A 22,797-nucleotide genomic window follows, 5' to 3' on the forward strand; every position below is an offset into this window, starting at 1 on the left:
TTCAGGTGTCTTGCCTTTCCTTCATGAAAAAAATAATAATCCAGACCACTTTTTATTTTTTACTTTCCACCCGTTCTCTCTTAAAATTTCTTAACTCAAAAGGTCATTCGCTGTATCATGAAAAAGGAAAACATAAAATGTGATATGCATTAGAGATGCACAGCTAGTGCAATAAATAGGACTTAAAATGTATTCAAACGTAGCACGTGTCTGTTTACATCTTCTAAAAAAAAGAAGAAGAAAAAAATAAAGAAAAAAACAGTGCCTTTAAAGTATAAAGGCACCTTTCTGGACTTGCACAGAAACCCTCCTCTTCTTAGCTCCAGTGCAAAGTGAAAAGAGAGAAACTAGATAAACACACTGGATGCTAAGAATTTTATATTTTAAAATATGATAAACGTGATAGCTTTATTTAAAGTGTGTGTCCAGTGCACTGCATATTTCTGAGACCTGTTGAGTAAAATCAAAGCCTGTGAAACACAGCCCAGTGTTCAGGTTGTTTCCGTCGTTCTTTAGCGACAGCCTGCATGCATCCTCACTCACATCCACAAATGTGCATTGAGTTATTCACACGACTCCCTAGAGTGTGTTTATGGACATTAGTCAGCAGTGACAGCTCACTCTGTCTCTGTCACTTTGGGCAATGTTTACACCTGAGCAGACTCTGTCTAATTAGAGACTAGTGACATACATGCAGTGAGGCACACAGGTCTGAGTAATTAAGGGAGAAACAGAATGTTCCGGAACTCAAGTCAACTCACATTCTGTGTAAAAAAAACCCCCCAAAAGACACAGAGACATTTATGTACTCAATCCTACTACAAATAATGAACGCTGAGCTGTCATGTTAAGGACTTTTTTTTTTTTGGAATCGCAATCCAATACCATAAGAATGTTGTTTTTATTCAGATCTGCCAGATCTGTATAAAAAAAGAGAAAGAAATATGCCCTTTCCAGATCGTATACACTCAGTGACCACTTTATTAGGAACACCGTGTACTACTCATTCATGCAAGTATCTAATCAGCCAATCATGTGGCAACAATATAATGCATAAAATCCTGCAGATATGGGCCAGCAGCTTCGGGTAATCAGAATGGAGAAACCATCAGAAAAAAATGTGATCTCAGTGATTTTGACTGTGGCGTGATTGTTGGTGCCAGATGGGATGGTTTGAGTATTTCTATAACTGCTGATGTCTTGGGACTTTCACACACAACAGTCTGTAAAGTTTACTCAGAATGTAATGTGCAATAAAGAAAAACATCCAGTAAGCAGCAGTTTTGTGGACGGAAACGCCTTGTTGATGTGAGAATTCGACGGGGAACGGCCAGACTGGTTTGTGCTGACAGAAAGCCTACGGTAACTCAGATAATGACTGTACAATTGTGGTGAGCAGAAAAGCATCTCAGAATGCACAACATGTTAAACCTTGAGGCTGATGGGCTGCAACAGCAGAAGACCACGTCGGGTTCCACTTCTGTCAGCCAACAACAGGAAGCTGAGGCTGCAGTGAGAACAGGCTCAACAGAACTGGGCAGCTGAAGACTGGACAAACAATCTCCTTTTCTGCTTTAGTCACAGATGGTAGGGTCAGAATTTCGTGCCAACATCATGAGTCCACAGACCCAACCTGCCTTGTGTCAACAGTCCTGGCTGGTGGAGGTGGTGTAATGGTCTGGGGAAAGTTTTCTTGGCACACTTTGGGCCCATTAATACCAATCAATCATCGCTTGAATGCTGCAGCCTATTTGAGTATTGTTGCTGACTATGTGCATCCCTTCATGGCCACAATTTACTCATCTCCTAATGGCTACTTCCAGCTTGATAATGCACCATGTCAGAAAGGAAAATCATCTCAAACTGGTTTCATGATCATAATGAGTTCAATGATCTTCATCTGAATCCAATAGAACACCTTTGGGATGTGTTAGAAGGGAGATACACAGTATTAAAGTGCACGTGACTACAGGAATTGAGTGACGCAATCATGTCAACACGGACCTAAATCTCAAAGGAATGTCTCCATCATCTTGTAGAGTCCATGCCACAAAGAATTGAAGCTGAAAAGGGGGAGTGTCCCTATTCAGAATTAATAGAGTGTTCCTAATAAAGTGCTCAGTGAGTGTACATGGTGGTCATTGCACAAATTACTGAAATATATATGAAGTAGTACTGCAACCAGGTAACAAACTCAGAGTAAAGTGCTACCTACCCTCCTCCAAATACATAAGCTCACAGACGCCCATGATGGGCCAATGTCACTGTGATGGACAGGGGAGAGAGAGAATGCTATCCATCTCAGTCAGAGAGCACAGCTAATGTTGCTTCTGCGTCCTGGCCGCTGTTTGTCTGTGGCAGCATCAGGATTTGCCATCCCCTGACAGCAGAGTGAACGCTTTCCTCTTGTGCAAGTCAGGAGCTCAATAAACCACATTTAAATCATAATCCCATTATTAATGCATTTACTGTTTCCTGAAAATAAAATAAAAAACATCAAAACTGTCCAACCTCCAAAGCAGAAACAATTATTAATTTTTTTTTTTTAAATCCCACTACAGCCATTCAAAGTAATTCAGCTCTGTGGGATAATCACAGACCAGGCAACAGTGTTTAGGTTTAAACTGTAAGTGGGACTATTAAATGATGCTTATCATCATTAAATGAATATTAAAAGATACCTAAAAACAGCCCAAAGAGTGCAAAACATCAGTGGCCCTATGAATCAAGTGTTTTATTTTTCAGTCCATCTTTAAAATACACTGAAAATGAATGATATGCACTGTAGAATGAGTGTTTCATTCAATTTCCACATTTTGTGACACTTTACAGTGAGATTCCTGTGTAATGGGACTGTACATTGTGCTCCTACTGCATACAACTACTCGCGTTCAAAAGCAGGCTTAAAATAAAAAAAAACCTGATGAAAATAGAATTCATATTCACAGAAGACTTTCGAAAGTAACTACAAATGCCCAAAGTAGTCTCCTCGAACAGCTGCAATAAACTGCAACTGTAAGCACGATAAGAAAAAACTGGTTAATAAAGCTAGATACAGGACTTCAACGACTAAAGTACAAAACAGAGGTATTACACAAGAATCAGTTATCAAAACAAAACTAACATTTCTTTTTCACAAACATTGTAAAAGACATGGTTTATTATTATCGTCATCTTCATCACCATCACCACCACTGCAATGGGTATTGTATAAAGGATTGACCTAAAAGAAATGTGTGACCTTTTAATGTTCTTTATTAAAAACAGAAAGAAAAAAAAAAATCATAAAACCAAATGGGAACAAAGCCATTAGAATACCGAGATGAAGAAGCAAGTGATTCACATTTGACATGTTTGTGTGTTACACAAACATACGAGGGGAAGAGAGCTGTACACTTCCTCATGTGTTCTTCCTCAGCTCCTGTCTTGGTAATATTGCTAATGGCTCTCTTTCTGCTGGAGGGAGAAAGTGCATGGGCTGTGGAGAAGCCTGTCCTGGTGGGATTCCTGTGAGAGCTGGATGAAGCATGTGGAGTTAAATTCCTTCACTGCAAGCCTCGAGTGGCTCAACAGTGTCCTTAACCAGAGTCCATCTGCTGCATTCACAATATGTGAAACGTAAAGACCAACAATCCATTACAAAGAAATGTTTACCACAAGGCCACAAGACGATCATGTATGCAATCAGTACCAAGCCATTCTGGGGAGGAAAAAACAACAAACAAAAACAAAACAAATGAAGACAAACGCTTCGCTAGTCGCCTGTTCTCTTACGTTATATATAAGAATACTATACAATTGAGTCCCTGTATTACGTCTCATTCTTGTGAGTCCATCCTGTCAGCGTCTGTTTCCATGGTGATGCCTTTAACTGGCTGTGTTCTCGCAACCATTGTTTTATATGCTAACTCAATAAAGACTCTTCTTCTGATTTTACAACTTTTAAAGCATCTAGTGTGTATGTCATGCAAAAGCTTTGCAAGAATAGCAGACAGATGAAACATAGAAACTTTGATAGTACATGTTATTTTAGTCAAACATGATCAGTTTCTCCCAGATCTTATATATAACCAGCAGCAAAACTTCATTAGCTTAAACAAACCTAACAGCTCTTCTGTGCTACGTATGACAGAACTTGTTGGATTTGAAATACAAAAGCCCGAATTGACTACAAATGCGTGTAATGGTAAATAAGAAGCTTTTTTTTTTTTTTTTAGCAAACACAGAGTCTACTTGGCAAGCAAAGAAACAGGCGTTTACACCCATATACAATACCATCAAAAGTCTATAATGTGACCTGTGAAAGGCTCTCTGGGTAAGCAGTGTATATCACACACTTCCTCTGTTCTCACTGACTAATAAAGTACGAACCAGATGAGAGGCACATTTTTTTTTTTTTTTTTTTTTTTTTTTTAACAGATTACAGTGGACCATGAAGCTGGTTAAGGAGGTCACTCACAACCAGAGCCTTAAAACTCAAACGACTGAATTTAGAGACTTTAGAAAAGGCTTTGTCAGACTAGACTTCTAGTGAAATACAGCTGATCAGCTGACGGAATAGTGAGATGTGCTAGGAGATCCATGTGCTGGAGTGCAGGAGGTGTTTGATACAGGTGTAGTGTTAAAGAAGAGGAGGACAAAGCACTCTGCTACCTAGCAAAACCCCATCACCGGGGGCCTCTCTGTGTATAAAGATGTTGCCGGTGACCCGCAGCACTGGAACAAAGCACAGCTCTTTGGAAAAGGATAGTCCAGGTAAGATGGCAGCTGCAGAGGGCATGCGCCTCACACACACGTGCCCTGGTGAGCTGTTGGCAGAGCTTTGCGGTTCTTTAAGCCTGGATTCTTCTCTTTAAACTCCATAGGCTTCTGCTGGGAGGTGTCAATCAGCGCACTAGCTATAGCAATACCTGCAAAAAAATACACACAGAGAGCAGAAAGAAAAGACATGCTTACATAACTGCTGGAATCCAATCATACCAAGCAAAGGACTGCACATAATTATTTCAATAACATGAAAGAAAATGAACACCATTTCAAAGCATGGTTATAATTCGTAACAATACTGTAAGTAGAGATTCAGTAAATAATGTCTATGTCTTGGGAATTGCAGTTCAAATTGTTCTTGTGCTTTTTAGATACAAGTTCCAAATCTGCTCACTCTACAAAGAGTAAAGGAACAGAAAAATGCACTAAAGCAAGCAGCGATCTTCAGGGTCTGAGCATTTTTTGCAAGTACTTTTTGCACCACTTTGGCACAGGTCTTCTAGTGGTCACTTTGTCTGTTAGTCATACTTTATAACGATGCTGCGAACTTGTGAGATCAGACGAATGATTCAAGCCTATTTTAGAAAACAGAGCAAGATACACAAAAAACACTTTTTTTCTTGAAAAGCATGTCTAAGACAGTACGTTTACATGGACAACAATAATCCAATATTAACCCGCTTAAGACAATACTCTGATTAAGAAACAAGCATGTAAACAGCAATTTTTTATTACCTTAAGCCAATTAACGTCATACTCGAAGTAAACACAAATTGAATTTAGACGTGTGGAGTACTCCTGTTTTAGTCGCATTATCGACGTGCATTACAGACATGTACACACCTTAATCACACTATTAACATCGTGTGGGAGTTTTCACCACATTTTCCGACAGGAAACGTACACACGGCAGTGCTCAACCGTTTGATGGCAAAAAAGAGTGCACGGCTGCTTCCGAAACTGCATACTTACCTACTATATAGTAGGTGAAATACACGTATTTTGGCTGCTATATAGACAGTAAGCACGCAGTTTGGGGACGCAGCCCACGGCTTCAAGCAGTCGTCTGTTTGCATGTATAGCATGACAAATAATTAACTGCACTTGAAGCGTTCGTAAAAATTTAAAATAAACACACCCAAAACTCTATACGGCACCATAACCAAGATGTACTGTCGATACGTGAAATTCTGGAGGGACGTCAGGGCGTCGTAATGACGTGTGCCGTTAATCGATCTATGTTCTATAACATGTAAAACAGAAACATGAAAGGGATATTCTAAAAGCGACTCATGTGAACACCTTAATCAAAATATTGTCTTATTCAGAATAAGGTCAATAATTAGATTACTGCTGTCCATGTAAACCTAGTCAGTGTTGCTGCCATTTAACCTAGACAAAACACACACAGCGACTGCCAGGTTGCAGACAAATTGTGTCTCAGAAAGACATCTGTTTGATAATAATTACATTTCAGACTCTCTGGATGGGTGAAAGAACCCAAATCTGAGGGTTACGTTTACATGACAACGATGTGGAAAAATTCAAAAAGTTTTTCCTTTGCGTTTTTGAAACGCTTAGTGTACAGACGATAACGTTTTTAAAACAATCCCCATTCACACGGCTCCAGGAAAACGACTAAAAACGCTGTATTATGCATGCCAGGCCAGTAGGTGGCAATGTCACTGTGTAAAGAAACACTATGCGTCTGTGCACAGAAGCATTCACGTCAAGGCGTCTGCCATATTGATCTGGGAAAGACTGCCCTATAAACAAATACAAGTAAACGGGGAAGCTGTGGTTTTTCTGGATAAAAAGCACAATAACGTTTACATTTCTTAAACGATTAAAATTGCTTATGATCTATGTGGAGTACAGAAAAGTCTCCAGTTACTTAGAATCTCAATAGTTGGACTTGGAAAATTATTCATTGTCATAAGAAATTGTGAAGACGCATGCTTGTCAAGTATAGATTTGGCTTATTTTTCTTGGTTAATAAATGCTGAGATGTTCCTAATATAATATCATTTAACGTACATGAAATGTGCATAAAGTTTTTTCATTATGTAAATGGCTTTTTCTGTCTTCAACCCCATCTTTTAGCTTCTCTTGGGCTCCAGGTCAGAATTCTGTTAACAAAGCTCATTCATTTTTAAATACTGAAAAAAATCGAAATCTTTAAGTACTAATAATTAACCATAATTGCACCAAAATGGAACAAAATCGGCAAATACAAGTCAAATAGTGAAACCCTGGCGGTCAGTCTGCTTTCTATATTTTATTAACATTAAAATGATATAGATACACTCCGAAACAGACAATTACAAAGATAATTATAAGATTTTGAAAACCCTACGTCGGCGTAGATGTGGGTTAATAATGTGGCGTATGTAACAAGTGCGTCTCACTGGTCGTAGTAGTGATGCAGTAAATCTACACTTTGCTGGAGAAGCGTCAATAGACTCAAAATCGTGAGCAGCACAAACACAGTCCTGTACTCTGCCGTTGTAGATTTGCGCGTACGTACACGTAAGACTGAACACGTAATACGCGTGCGCATGACGTCATAGTTTTCACAAATTCTTGTTTTTGTACTCACATGGAGACGATAACGACATCGTTTTCAAAAAGTTGCACTTTGAAACCCCTTTTAAAAAGTTCGCATTTTCAGTGTAAACCATTTACACCGAGACAGTTCAGTGAAAATCCTAGGAACAGAATTCTCCCAATGATAGATCCAACATTAAAACAAAGCACCAGTTCCATCAAGTACATCATCTTTTTTTTTTATCCACTGTGGTTTTTGTGCTTTGTGGGGTATCCCTCACACATCTCTGGTGTGTAGAGAGCTTGGCCCAGAGCCCAGTGTGCCCTACTGCTGCGTGCCTGCATTCAGTCAAAGGAGGCTGTGGAAAGAGCCATAGCACAGTCCCTAGACCATTTTTCACAGAGCCATCTCACAAATCATCCCCAAAACAAAATAGCCGTGACCTGGTTCAGCTCCCTCCCTGCTATTTAAGCAATACAATTATCTGAGGGGAACAATTCATTACTTCAGAAATAGCAGGCCAAAAAAATTGAATTTAACTTGCCAAGCTGAAGTCATGGCTGCTCCAAGCAATCAGGATTTACATCCAAGAACAAACTGACTCTAAGAATGCCATTCCAGCCTGCTTTAATTTATTTGATTTATTAGCCATCATGGCTAAACTAGAGTAGAGGACATGTCAACATTAGCCAAGAAGCCATAACAGTGTCTAGTTTAGTGCATATGTTGTGATTCAGAAAAATCTCATAGCCACTGCTATGTCACATGACTGGTTCCACCTGATTCACGTTTTTGGTTAATCACTTTCACTATATGTGTGTGTATATAACACGTTTTGCACTGCACATTTCGCCTTGCATTTGTCTTGTTTCTTTGTTCCCCTTTTCCTCTGCCTAAGATTCCATAGTGCATGTTTTATGTGCTTAAACATTTGTGTTTGTACTTTTGTTTTGTTCAATTAAATCCGCACTTGCATCCAACTCGCATCCAGTATCGTGACACTCAGGCAATCAAAATAGTTTTTTTAGTTTGTTTATGGGACCAAAACTCATTTTTAGTTGCCTGGTAACTTGACCCCATTTTCACCATGAAAACTAAGTGCAAGTGCTAGTCAGGATTTAAATTTAAAAAAAAAATTTTTAAAGCATGATTGCACAAATCAGGTCCTCGATGGCTGAAGTCCAGTCCATGCTGCAAGGTGATTTTTAGTTGTGTTTGAATAATTCCTCTGCTATGAATCTTGGAGAAACAGACCCAGCAGCACTGACATGGTGCTCGTCATTACAGCTACAGCCTAGTAAATCGTTATGTATAATCAGACATGATGCAAATATCAGATGTGTGTCAATAATAGATCGTAGCCGAAGTCACTCAAGTGTTTGCTTTTAATATTGCTGATATTTACCTTAGTCCAAAAAGCTTAAAAATCATGGATGTGTTTCCACAGAAGCCAACTGTCTGTTGCTCTGACTGGGACAGCAATCAGGTTGAATGAGTCTATTTCTTTTAAGTCATTAATATTAGTTTTAGTGGCACTGGTATGACTAATGAGCTTTTTAGGTGCTAACAGTACATAAGGTTGCCAAGAGTCACCGACTCACTTGCTTATCTATATTGCTATCAACACGCCCCACATGAAGATAACCATGTTGCTGCATCAGTAAGTTATACTGAGCCATAGTTAAATTCCTGGTGTCATATGATGCTGACTGAACTGTTTGCGAGTACATCACAGAAGTTAGTGATCTGATAAAGCTGCAAGCAGATCACACAACTGAATAAAATAGTGCTATATTCATGGCAGGTAGTGGGAGATGTGCAGCTGCATCGTGATGACAGCCAAGATGACTGCACTGTGCTCTGTGATGACTGAGTTTTTGATGACTGCTGAAATTTACACCCATGCAGCTCTACAGCTTCAAAACTTTAAAAAAAACACACATCACATACTCAAATGGGTCTCTTTCAGCTATGACAGAAAAAAGATATTTTGCTGAGCACTATCTGGCATTTTAGAGAATATTCTTTGTCTCTTTCGCTCTGCTTGCCTCTAATGACAAACCACAACAAGACGACATGAAACAGCCAGCCTTCAATATGAAAAGCTCATTCTTCTGCTGTAGAAGCTGTTGCTATTATCCATTTGGAGGTGGTATGCTTGTCAACCAGGACTATTAGAAGAGATGCTCTGAAACAGGAGGTTTGTCCAGATCACTCAGTTTGTGATGAGGAAGCTGAGCTGAGGTTTCGTAAAGCAGCATGTTGATTGACAGGCCAGCTGTGAGAGGGAGGGATAGACGGGCTTTTCTCTGGCACACACCATCACTCTGCCAGCACCATCACTTGCAGCAGATACGTTTATTAAAGTAGGCATTCAAAATAGCATCCAAAGGGAAAATTTCAAGGATTTTGTTTAAAAAAAAAAACCCCAAACAACATTTACTGTATATTTTGGCGTTTTAAAATCTTTTTGAAAGCCATAACTGGAAGCAAGGTTGGAACATCTGACTTCCACAGCAACAGCACTGCACCTAGTTCAGGGATTAACATGATTTGTGCAAGGATAGAACAGCTTAATAATATTACAGCTTGATTTCAGTGCATTCTTCATTTTTTTGATGAAATATTTTACATATAGGCTTGATAAACAAGAACATGTAGACGACTATCCAAGACCTTCCAACACCTAAGACGGAAGAGGTGTAACTTAAGGGGTTTTCGATAATCTTGATCTAAAGGTCAGCAAGGCTGCACAGCACATCACAACCTTCAAATTGTCTTAAAAGCATCCATAATTAATCTCCAAAATTACGTAAATAATATGAATAATATGATAGCAGCTTGACTCCACCAGCAAAATGTAAAGTACTGATGATATTAACAGTCTTCTAACAACAAAAGCATGATGTAAAATGGAAGAAAAGGCTCTGCACACGAGCAAAGATTCTCAGACAGGAACAAAAAACATCCCTTTATTCACTGACTCCACTGTATAGAGTGTTATACACTCGGGAGAAACATGAGGACGGAGACAAGCAGTTACCGTACGTGTCGATTTACATGCAAGAATTAGCCACAAAGCATGGTCGACATGCTCTACCCAAGACCAGAGACATGAGGTGAGTCACTATGGTGTAAGAGGATACGGCCACCGCTACACCAAACCACCATCATGGATCTAATGGGCTGACTTCCTGTCTGAGCTCAGGTTTCTAGTCTCTGAATGATCTTATGTAGCAATATGCACACTGTAGACATGCACATGATAACCCATTTGAAATGTGTCTACAGTAAGATATGTCTACACGTGCTAAAATTCTGACAACATGGTCCCATTTTAGACCACATTTAATTCTGTCTGCTATTTCACAATAATTTAGATGAATGTCTCATTATAGCAAGCAAATACATTAAATGATCAAAACATAAACCCAATCAGCAAGGATAAGCAATTGAACCCGAAAGAAAAAGAAAACTGCAAACTGATGGCAAAATGAGACAATATTACGGCAGGTCCCTTCGTATTTCACAGGAACATGAAGTGGGCACATGCTGTTTTTAGACAGTATTTGTGACTCAATTGTTGCTAATCTGTTGCAGACAAAAAAAAAAAAATGAAAAAAAAAAAAACAGGTCTGAGTGTTAGCACTGAGAGGCAGTGAGGTGTTCACCATGCTTTTAGCACCTTCAAGTCTCTGTCAGTATCACAAGGATGTACATTGGGAGGAAAAGTGCTGAATGTGTTACTCAAAGCAGGTTTCACAGCCACACACTAAAAGCACTGAGACATGTCTAGCAGTAAGCGTGTGGTACCATGATTAATGCGGCGAAACATTTCACAACTATTCAAACATTACGGTTCACATCCTGTCATCAACACCGTGCAGTTTGTCTGCATTGTTGTTTCAGACCTGGACATCTTATTGGATACAGTGCAGTTTTCTTCAAGGATTGCCCTGTATTTGGTTCTAACCATCATGTCTTCAACCCTGACAAGTTTCATCTCAATTAGGACATGATCCCACCACCACCATGCTTCACTGTGGTGTCTTTCCAGCTTCTGTCAAATGTAGTGCTTTGTGCTAAGGTCAAAAAGTTACAATTTCTTCTTATTCAATTTATTGTTTGATGAGTCTCCAGCTTTCAAATGCAAATTCCAAAGCAGATTTCATATGGCTTTCTCAATAGAGGCTTTGACATGAAGTCTATCTTTGTTGAGAGTTCTTTTTTTTTATTATCTAATTCTCCTGGGATGTTCAGTGAAAAAGCTTGATTCTGTAGTTATCTTTATTTGCATTTTCAGGGACACGTTTTTCTTTTGTCCCGCTTCAAGTTCACACAATGACCATTTTAGCTTCTATGAAATTTTAGCTTCCAAGCAGAGGCAGAGAGAATGTACTGAAATTCTGAAAGCATCTACTGGCACTTTCACATATAAAATTGGCTCCCTGGTGTCAGAAGTGCTTTCAAACATTCTACACGATATGTTTGTGTTTCACAGTGTGGGAAATGTGTGTTGTCAAATGTGTTTAGAGCACGGTTGGACAAACATGGTACATTACAATCCTATTTTCAATGGGTATATAAATCTAGCATGTCACTATACTGTGGTCTATGATGGAACCAAATATTTGTCAGCATTCATAGCATTTATGTGCATCAGAGTTTGACTATAAATAACATACTTTAATATGCTTAAATATGAATTAAATAAGCACATATGAAGGCATCTTGTAATGGCATGCATTATAATACCGTTCTCAGTGCTCCACTAATGTACTCCATATTATGAATATTTTTAGGTGTTACTTTTTTTAAATTAATTATTTATTTTTTTAAGTATTTTTAATCAAATGCATACCTGACTGTCCAGGAGGTGGAAACCCTGATGGTCCTCTTGGGAGGCACAAGAGCACCGTCAGAACTGCAGCTTTGCCTCCCGAACATGGCTCCAGGGCTATAGGTTTGGGAGGAGCCTTTAAAGAGAGGAAGTGGGGGAAAATGCATTAGATATAAAGCTCCAATAACAGCTCACACAAGCCATACTTTTCAATACCGGCCAAGTATGAAGCTTCATATGTTTGTGGAGGCTGACATTTACAAGTCAACATGACTATCATTTCACTGACTGAGAAACAAATTCACACTCAGTCACACAAACACTGTTTAAAACACTACACATAGCAAGTCACTAACATTTGACACTAACCACACACTTGTTGAGCTCAGAGAAGTAGTCACTGATCCTAGCGGCCTTAAAATTTTCCATCACATGAACATGACATCAGCATAACTTACATGAGGCTTGGTTGAATTTTCAAAGTAGGTCACTTTGCTTAGATTCCGGACATATGTGTGGCTTTTTGTGTTTTGTGAGCTCTTTTCAAATTCACTCAGATTCTTTTTGGTCTACTTTGTCTCCTGAAACTTTTATTTTCTCTGAGTACATCAAATTAGTATGCAGTGCAATACAAGTAATACAAAGTAAACATTTCTAATTTTAATATATATATATATTTTTTAAAAACCCAACATATGAGAATATGGGTGGGGGATATGACAAAATTATCATATGATACTAAAAGATATTTCCGTGACAGATGACGTGAATCACAGTACTGTATATATTGCTAATAAACTGCCATCAAAACAGTGGTGTTTCATTAATTAACTAAGTGTTCAACACATTACTTTCTACAAAATGAAATTATTTAACACTAAAAAAAAATAAGAGGTCAGTTTAAACAACATGCTAAGCTTCATCCTGAATCATATAATCATTTAAATATATTTACACTCAACCACAGCAACAGCTTTGATTACAGGGCACAGTTCCAGGGCACAGTTCTATCATCAATATAATAACCCCAAATCACATCTTTAGTACAAATCTGTCATGGTAATTAGTTCTCTCCCATGAGACGAATAACTAGAATAACGAGGACATGGCTCAGTATGGAAGTAACATTGACCGCAGGAGGGTACAGTTAGTGAAGCACACCAGGACGGAATAGTACACCAACAATATTCTCCAGCTATTATAACTTACTTATACAATGAAGTCCAGCTTACCAACATTTTACAGGGATTATATTTTAAAAGCTGATTCAAGGTTAAATTATATTCATCATGACAGTGAATATAAATGGCTAAAAATTTTTTACTCTACCTAATAAAGGATATTTTCCTACTGGGCTAGACAGATAACAGGTATAAATATTATTATGATTGGTTATGCATTAAAAATATGACAGTATAATTTGGAACATTCCTTCATGTCAGTTAGGTGACACAGAGTTAAAGTAATCACACTGCCCAGTATTTATAACAATATGAATATACTGTATATGAAAGTTTCCTTTTTTTAGATATTTTTTATAGGATATTTTACATTTATATTTTACATTGATATTTTACATTTATACCATATATATATATATATATATATATATATATATATATATATATATATATATATATATATATAGTGCAATGCAGGCATTATGGATGAAAAGATGTACAAACATCAATATGACTAAATTCCATCAGGTATAGCTATGTTCTCTCAGGTACTTACTTTATCGCTTTCTCTATCTCTCTCTCTCTCACACACACACACATGCTTTGTAAGGGTACTCATTGCGTTAGATGGCCCATCCATGGAGGGGCTTGTGAAAGGTCAAATTAAGCCTGTGCTGACAGCGACGTCAATCAGGCCCTGCAGACAGAGGCTGTTATCAGAGCAATATCTGTCTCTTTGAGGGGAAAAGAGGCCACTTGTGCTGCACTTAAAAGTTCAAAGCCATTGTTTCGGAGTGATGGGGGGTGGCAGCGGGCGTCTGGCTTTCCTTTCAACCCTGCTACTGCTGCGTGTACAGAATTTCTCTCTTTTCCATTTTCCTCTGCGAATTCTCTTTCACTCTTTATTGCACTATGTAGCACTCACTAAGAGACGTGATTTCCCTGACAAAATCGTCCCTCACTCAGCCTGCTTGTGCACATCCATTCCCATCCTGACATTCCTACGCAAAACCTTGAAAGGACACTACTTAGTTTCCACCATGAAGTATGACTGTGTGTGTTTACTGTTGATAATGGCCACCATAGGGTCTTGCAATGATGATAAACTTCTTGCCTTTGCCTTATGTGCTGTAGGGATCCAGCCTCCACCTGCTACCCCCTTCAAGAAAAAAGAAAAAAAAAACCCTCTCCATTCTCGTAATAAATAAGCTGCAATTCATTTGATAGCTTTGGCAGCTGTCTCCTGCACCTGCAATTCTCTTCCCTTTCATCATAGTGCCATATCTTATTATTTCTCTTAAAATCTACCACTCAAGGTCGGCTGAAATATCACAGCTAATTAGCACAAATCTCCATTTTCAAGCCTACACTTAGATGTCTGTTTCTGGCTGTTGCCATTGTCTCAGCCCAGTTGGTATGCATATTTTAAATATCCATTTGAATCTCACCCACCCCAATCACATCTTTTAAAAGAGAAGAGAGGTGACCTGAAGTACATTTTAAACTGAATATGCACCACTTCAAATATAATACTAGGAGGGGGGAAACAACGCAGGAAATTGAATTAGACCATATTACCAGAGTCATAAAAGCACAAAGTACATGAAAAAGCTGTATTCTGCACTGTAATAATCGTGAATACAAAGATTGGTAGACTGACTGTAGGTCACAGGGGATAGATGGCAATGCTAAAGTCTTATGCCATGTTCTTTACAACGTGAAAGCTGGTCAGGACTACTTAAGAATGCCTCAAACATGGCATAAAACCACAAAAAAACACCAGACTGAAAAGTTCAGTTAAGGTCGCCTTAGAGAGCCAGCAGCCAGGTGCTTTAAGATATCAAGAGCCAGATAATTTAATCATCACATTCATTAAATCTGCAGTAAACACTTTATCCTGGTCAGGGTTGTAGTGGTTCCACAACACTTGATAGGAGGAAAGAAGAACACTTCCTCGTTAAGATTTGATTCTTTGGTAGAACATCACACTCTCTCTCTCTCACACACACAAAAAAACAATCCACCATTTTTAGACACAGAAAACTCCAACACAATCACATTAAGAACGTACGACTCTGTACAGAGATAGTAACCCGAGCTCATAATCAAAAGCAGAACACTGGAGCTGTGAGGAGGCAATCCTAACCACTAGGGCTGTCACGAGAACCGATACTTCGGTACCAAGTCAGTACCATCATTCTTAAAACGTGACGGTACTTGCTTTTCTGCATTTCCGTTGGTACCGACTGTAACGAAAGTACCTAGGTTGCGATTCTTCTGGACCTGATGGGGGCAGCAAATACATGCAAGTGTTTTAGTCGGTCCATAAAGAAGAAGAAGAAGAAGAAGAGGAACGCCTACAAGCACATGGGAAAAACTACAAAAGATTAGCTTAGCTTTAAGTTTAGCTCCGCCCCGACTCGTTCAGAGGAAAAGAGAGGAAAGCTAGTATCGGTTTCCGGTGTGCAACCGATGCTATTGTTCATTTCAAACAAAGCGAGGAAACACCTGGAATTTGGCGAAGCACCTGAAAGACGGTCCTATATTATGTTTGAGGCAACTGGCATTGTGGCCGTGAAACCAGCTAACGTTATGCTCCATGTAATGTTTGCGATAGCCAGTTATTTGTTAACGATGCTAACACATTGCAGTGTTATAAACTACCTCCTAATGGGCCACCATGCATCGCCATTCAGCCCGTGTCCTGTCAGCTAAATGTAGCCTAATGTCACTAATAATTATTCAAATGTTCATGCTTTTAATAAATCTTTTTGGTCTGCCACAATATCAGTGAATTTAAACTAATGCTTGCATTCAGAGTATAAGGGGTGTGTGTGTGTGTGTGTGTTTAGGAGTGCACGTCCACTCATTATCAGACAGTGTTTGATAACTAAAATTACCCCCCCCCCCCTTGCCAGTATCAGCCAGAAGAGGATGTCCTCCAGGAGAGTTTTTTGATTTTATTTTTTTAATTTTATACCACACTGTGGTATTGACTTTGGTATCGAGTATCAGGTAATTTTGACTGTAATTACCGTAAATACCGTAATTACAGTGTAAATACCGACTACTGGATTTTTGGTATCGTGACATCCCTACTAACCACTGTACCACCACGCCACCCATCATAGGCATACATCCTCAAAACACATCCCAGGTCAAATAGTTCAACATACAATATTCATCCACTAGCAGTAGATATAATAGATTGCAAGCTTTTATTGCTTCTCTACAGCAACAAAAAAAATGAAATCTCTTCTGTGAGAAAGATTTGATTCTATATAAAAGTGCACCACTAAGTAATAACACACGCTGTCTCCCTCTTCCAATAATACTATTTAATGGAGCCAGGAGAGGTCTCAAAGCTTTTTTTTTCTGTAATACAGTTCATCTTACCAAAAAAAAAAAAAATAAATAAAAATGAAGAAAAGCACAAGGCCACAAAATTACATGCATAATATGCAAATTTAAACTCCAACACCCTGAACCCCCTTTCCTTGGTAATCCTGTATAATAACAGGAGACATCTGCATATTAGACTCTGATAAGCAAGAGTTTTTGAATAATAAAATGTAACAGCCTATTAGCGGTTCAGTGTGTTCAGTATTAATTCTGATTTTCCAGTGAAATCTTCAACATCCTTGTTTTTCCAAATACATGTGGCAAAACCACTCTACCACACGTTGACCAATCGGCATGCACAAATTAATTTCCAGGAAAAGATTTAATCACAAAAATGTTTTATACATTTAGGGCGACACTGACAATTATAACAGCTACAAATGAGATTTGAAGACGACGATAAAATGATAAGGAATAGATTTATCTAATTCTAGCACACAGTATGACTAAATGAATCTGATTAGGTTGATATGGGTTGAAAGAAGCTATTGCCTTCCACATAGAAACTAGTTAATGAGGCCATCAATTGAATCCAATAAGTTCAAGTAATCAGGCAAATCCATTTTTATGCATTTGCTCGCATTATGGTTTCAGATTCGATGCGATATTGCTCGCATTCACATTAATCTTGCTCTATACAGATTAGGAGTAATCCAATTGAAGCCCATTTAGGAAGCACTGCAATGATACAGCTAATGAACAGATATAAAGTTTAGAGACACTGCGAGCAGGCTAATGCATTGTGTTGTAAATGAGACTGTACCTCGTTCTATTCCACATGGACACACACACAGACACACAATCAATTTGAACACAGAGACCTATTTTCCTTCTAGATGGTAAGAAACCTCGCAGACCAAAAACATTGCACATGTATTCTATTCTACTTGGTTACACGCTACACAGCGATACAGTGATCTATTATAGAGCTACCCTCAAACAAAACTCTACAATACACAGTCACTTGATCTTAAACTGCCCCTCGATTCAATTTTCGTACTTGACCCATAGCATTATGGAAACTAACAAGTACTAAGTATATATCTGGGGGGGGGAAAAAACAACATATATCAAGATAAAACGTATATAGAATATAAAAATTGTTTTGGAGATATTATCATTTAATATTACTGAGTATTCAAGCTGTACCACTCTTGCGTCTTGGCACCGTATCTTATCTCAAGACCCTGCAGTGGATAGTGAGGACAGCTGAGAAGATCATTGGGGTCTCTCTTCCTTCCACCATAGACATTTACAACACATGCTGCATCCGTAAGGCCACCAGCAGTGTGGATGACTCCACACACTTCTCATACAAACTCTTCACTCTCCTGCTGTCTGGAAAAATGTACCGAAACATCCGGGCCCTCACGGACAGACTGTGTACCAGCTTCTTCCCCCAAGCCATCAGACTCCTCAATACTCAGTGGCCAGACTGACTGACACACACACACACACACACACACTGAACTGAACACCATGCCACTCTCCTTGCAATTTTTGCTCATTTCTCTACTGACTACTGTATTTGTGCTGCTAACGTACTTATAGAAAATATACTACTGGTCTAAAATTTAGAGACACTTGACAGAAATGTTTCTCATGATCTTAAAAACCTTTTGATCTGAAGGTGTATGATTAAATGTGTGATCGATGTGTGTCGGTGTTGTAGACAAAAATACAATTGTGCCAACATATTCATTTCTTTCATTAGAAAACAAACATTTTATTTACAAAACAATATTTTTTTTAAATGGATGACGTGGAGTTAAATATTCTGAAAAACAAGTCTAAAGGGTAATGCAAAAATCCACAACTATAAACAGGCAGAGGTCAGGCGATCAGGGAAACAGTCAAAATAAGGCTAGGCAGAGAAACGAGGTAATAAACAAGAGCAAAGTCAAACCAGGAAAACAAACACGATAACACGGCTTGGTATAGACAGAAAACTAGTCAACTGAGCATATACTTCACAAATACACAGTGTTCAAATAGTCTCTAATATAGCGTGGAGTGAGTGTGTGCGAGATTGGCAACATTAGAATGCCGGGGAGTTTGGCCATGTTTGTAGTTGGTGGTGCATTCAGGGAAATGAAGTCGCTGGTTTGCTGTGATGATGACACAAATGGTACGGCATAAGCTAATCTGCTGAATACTATGTCATAGTATGTTATGTTCATATTCACAACGTTTTTATTTTTATTATACTATTATTATTCTTTTGCACTGCCTGTTATATCGGACACTTCCACACTAGAACTATGTACAGTACTGGTCCTCACTACACTGTCACTTACTGTACCCATTGTCCTGTTTTAGTAGTTACTGTACTGTCTTGTGTTGTTTGCACACGTTTGCACGTGCACGTTATGTAGAATGTGTAGGTTTTATTTAGTTCTGTGTCGTCTCATGTGGTTAGTGTGGTGTTTTATGTAGCACCATGGTCCTGGAGGAAACGTTGTTTCATTTCCCTGTGTACTGTACCAGCTGTACACGGTTGAAATATAAAAATGTATAATATAATAAAAGCCACTTGATTTGACTTGGGCTTGTCCAATTAAATGCTCAAGAACATACATGTCCTGCCTTGGTCTACAGTCGCAGCTTGTCAGCAGCCATCATGCTTCCTCTGTGTGTTTTTAGTTGTGCATCTTCCCCGTCTGAGGTAAAATTGGCTGGCGTGTCCAGTGTGGAGCTGTTCACTGCTGGAACGCTACCTCCGACTGTTCGATAACGCAACTCTGTCTTTATACACCACCAGGGCTTCCCCCATCAGTAAGAGTAAGAAATCTCATTTTAATGAGCAGCTTACTATTTAAAATGAATTGTGTGACCTTGTTAAAATTAACAGGTATGTGTGTGTGTGAAGGCGGTGGTGAGAAATCCTCCACAGCAGAAAAATTAACCTCTTCTCTCATCTCATGCTGAGCTAGTTTCCTAAGCTCTGGTCAAGATTTGGTGCATCTCTCAAATGCTTTTGGCTGTTGAGTAAATCAGAGAAGCACTTCAATACGCTGTAGGTCTGTTCCTGCATCAAAAAGCAATACGCCAACATATGGAATCAAACCATGGCTCTCAAAATACATCATGGGAACTTTAAGGTACATGTGAATCCAAAATTCAATCAACAATAACATAAAAGTGCAACCCTGTCATTTCTGGATCCAGGAGAAAAGTGGGCTTGTAAATAAGAGCCTCAGAGCAGGACAGTAAAGGGGAGCCTCTCTCTCAGACCTGTAGATTTACTGCTTACAGACGGCCCGCTTCACCCTGCTCTCATGCATTTATTAATCTGATGTCTATAGACCATCACACAGGACAATGCGCATGCACACACACACACACACACACACACACACACACACACACACACACACACACACACACACCGCTACAATATTCACCTCCACAACGGCTTCACCTCGCACTCCCTTTTAAATCGTCTCTCAAGTTTTTATCCCCCAGACATACACGTGCTATTTCTCATTTCTTTACTACCCTCATTCTATTTGTCTACTTGTTACATTTCCTCCCTCTCTCTGTGTCTTCTGGCTGATTCATTATTCCCAACCATTATAAAAATATGTATCTATTTGGCTGCTTACTGCTTAGATGATGCCAATAGGCTTGCTGGCATAAACAGTGATGGGATAAGGAAAATGGAAAAGCAAATAAAGCCATAAACCTCTAGGACACACACACACACACACACACAAACACGCACACATACATACACCTACCTACACACACACACACACACACACACACACACACACACACACACACATATATATAAATATATATATAAATATATAATGGCTAACAGTTAGAGCATGTGCCTCAGCTTTATATCAGTACTGCACTACAATTAAGGGAACACTACAAAACACACACGTTAGTTTTACCATCCTTATGAGGACCGTCCATTGATATAATTATTACTGTTAGTACCAAAAGGAAAGATCCTAAACTGGTAGACATACGCGATCATTAAAATGAAACAGTCACCCTGAATGACTTGCATATTAATCTTTATAAATGATGTAATGAAATTCTAAGTTTAAATGACTTCCATCAACATGCACGGCTTTTTCAACAGCTTCTTACATCACTCCCAATGCTGGTTGACTGCCTTCAAATAGAGGCACCAGTGGGTTTCAGCTCTACATGAAGAGACCGATGAAGTAACGCACTGGTCCTTTAGTCTGTCCAGCTCTCTCCCCACTTCATCTGCACACTCCGCTCAAACAGATCAGCTTCCAAAGCTTCCAAAGCTTCATGTTAATACTTCTGTCAGTGCCGTCATACTTGCCATCTCGTAGGTTGCTAATTCGTAACGAGGCACCAACTAGCGTAACTCGCTTAACCTACACCGAACTGTAACGTCAGTAATCGAAAGCAAATATCCGGGTTCTTAGTTTTTCAAAACAAAAAAAGAAACATTGGTAAAATCATAACTTATTTTGTGAGGACATTTAACACTGTCCTATCATTATGAGAACACTTTTGAATCCTTTTTAATCCTAACAAAGGGCTGAAAGCATGTACACATGTGCGCACACACACACCAACAATCTCTGTTGAATATTCTCAGTATGTATTATTGTAGCTAATGTGCACACAAATTTGGAGATGTGGTGACAGCTTCCATCCATCACAGTCTAGTGGCTCCATATGTGGCATGCCGGCCAGGTAATGGCAACATCTGCGTCATCTGTCTCCCTTTGGCTCTGTGCTGCACATCCGTTGACCTCCACACATAAGTAGCTCACTCTAAATCTGTGCATACTGTACAGCCAAAGACCTGGAACTACAGACAGTTTTCCTAACCTGCTTCAGACATGGCCGTTGTCTGTTGATCAAAATTGTGCAATTATATTCTTTGTGTTTTATGCTCAAAACACAGGACATCCGTCAACAATGTATAGACTTTGCCTCGGTCATCATTTTGCAAACTGTGCCCAGAAATACTAACTGACCAGGATGCATGCATTCAAATTTTCTATGAAATTCCAACAGAATTTAGTTTTGCAAACACTTGAGCTTATCATTAGCACCTTCACTTTACGTGCACCATGGTCTTAGAGTCTGCTGGTGATTCGCTCATGAAGAATTTCACTCTCTCACAAATCACCAATAACACCATTTCTAAGTTGCTTAGATTTCCATGCCTTACAGGTGAGTGAAAGGCTTGACTTGTGACTACCGTGCTGGTTGCTGTGGTGGCTGTGCATTTGTAGACTGTGTGTCAGAAAGTGTATAGCTGCTTCTTATCCAGGACAGCAGTTAAAAACCAGATGCTCTGGATCTAAACATTTCAAATCACTGAAAGCAGGCAGTGTGTGCCTTTGGTACAGTCATTGTAGCATGGGACACTATGGGCATCTCCGGGAGCTAAGCCTGCTGACAGGACGGTGGAGTATCCTCACTTTCATAAGCAGGTTAATGCCAAAGAGCAAAGAATGTTGTCTCATCCGCTTTTAAGCAGAATTAAACTGATTTCTTTATATCTTTTACCTCCAGTTGCTCTTAGATTTAATAAAACCAGGGCTTACATCCAGGTCTGCATTCCACAGCCTTTGGAACATGTTAATGTTAATCACTCAGCAACTGATACAGCAAAGCAGTGAGGTGAGAAAAGAGGATAAGATGTGAAACTTGGACACAACACCCGTAGCCATGCACAGAGGCACACATCCTTTTACATGTCTTCACAGCCATGAGCCCACCATCTATCTACCACCATGTGTGTATCCAGCTTTCATTAGAAGAAAGCATACACCAAGTATACACCGATCAGCCATAACATTAAAACCACTGACAGGTGAAGTGAACAACACTGACTATCTCATTACAATGGCACCAGTCAAGGGATGAGATATATTAGGTAGCAAGTGAATAGCCAGTTCTCGAAGTTGATGTGTTGGAAGCAGGAAAAATAGGCAAGCGTAAGGATCTGAGTGGCTTTGACAAGAGCCAATCTGTGATGGCTAGACAACTGGGTCAGAACATCTCCAAAACAGCAGCTCTTGTGTGGTGTTCCCGGTATGCAGTGGTTA

The 22,797-nt window shown here is 39.2% G+C and overlaps 1 protein-coding gene across 1 annotated transcript in view; it reads right to left on the reverse strand.

Annotated features, from left to right (window-relative positions):
* Positions 1-3,237: 3,237 nt before the first annotated feature.
* The window catches only part of atrnl1b (attractin-like 1b), a 129,041-nt gene continuing 109,481 nt past the window's right edge, over positions 3,238-22,797 (reverse strand). The window contains exons 28-29 of the mRNA XM_053640575.1: positions 12,177-12,291; positions 3,238-4,910 (exon numbers count right to left, since the gene is read on the reverse strand). Of these exons, the coding sequence (XP_053496550.1) occupies positions 4,786-4,910; positions 12,177-12,291 (240 nt within the window). The 3' untranslated portion in view covers positions 3,238-4,785. The remainder of the gene's footprint in view (positions 4,911-12,176; positions 12,292-22,797) is intronic.

This window comes from Ictalurus furcatus, chromosome 13 (assembly GCF_023375685.1).
Source record: "Ictalurus furcatus strain D&B chromosome 13, Billie_1.0, whole genome shotgun sequence".
In the NCBI taxonomy this organism is placed as follows: domain Eukaryota; kingdom Metazoa; phylum Chordata; class Actinopteri; order Siluriformes; family Ictaluridae; genus Ictalurus; species Ictalurus furcatus.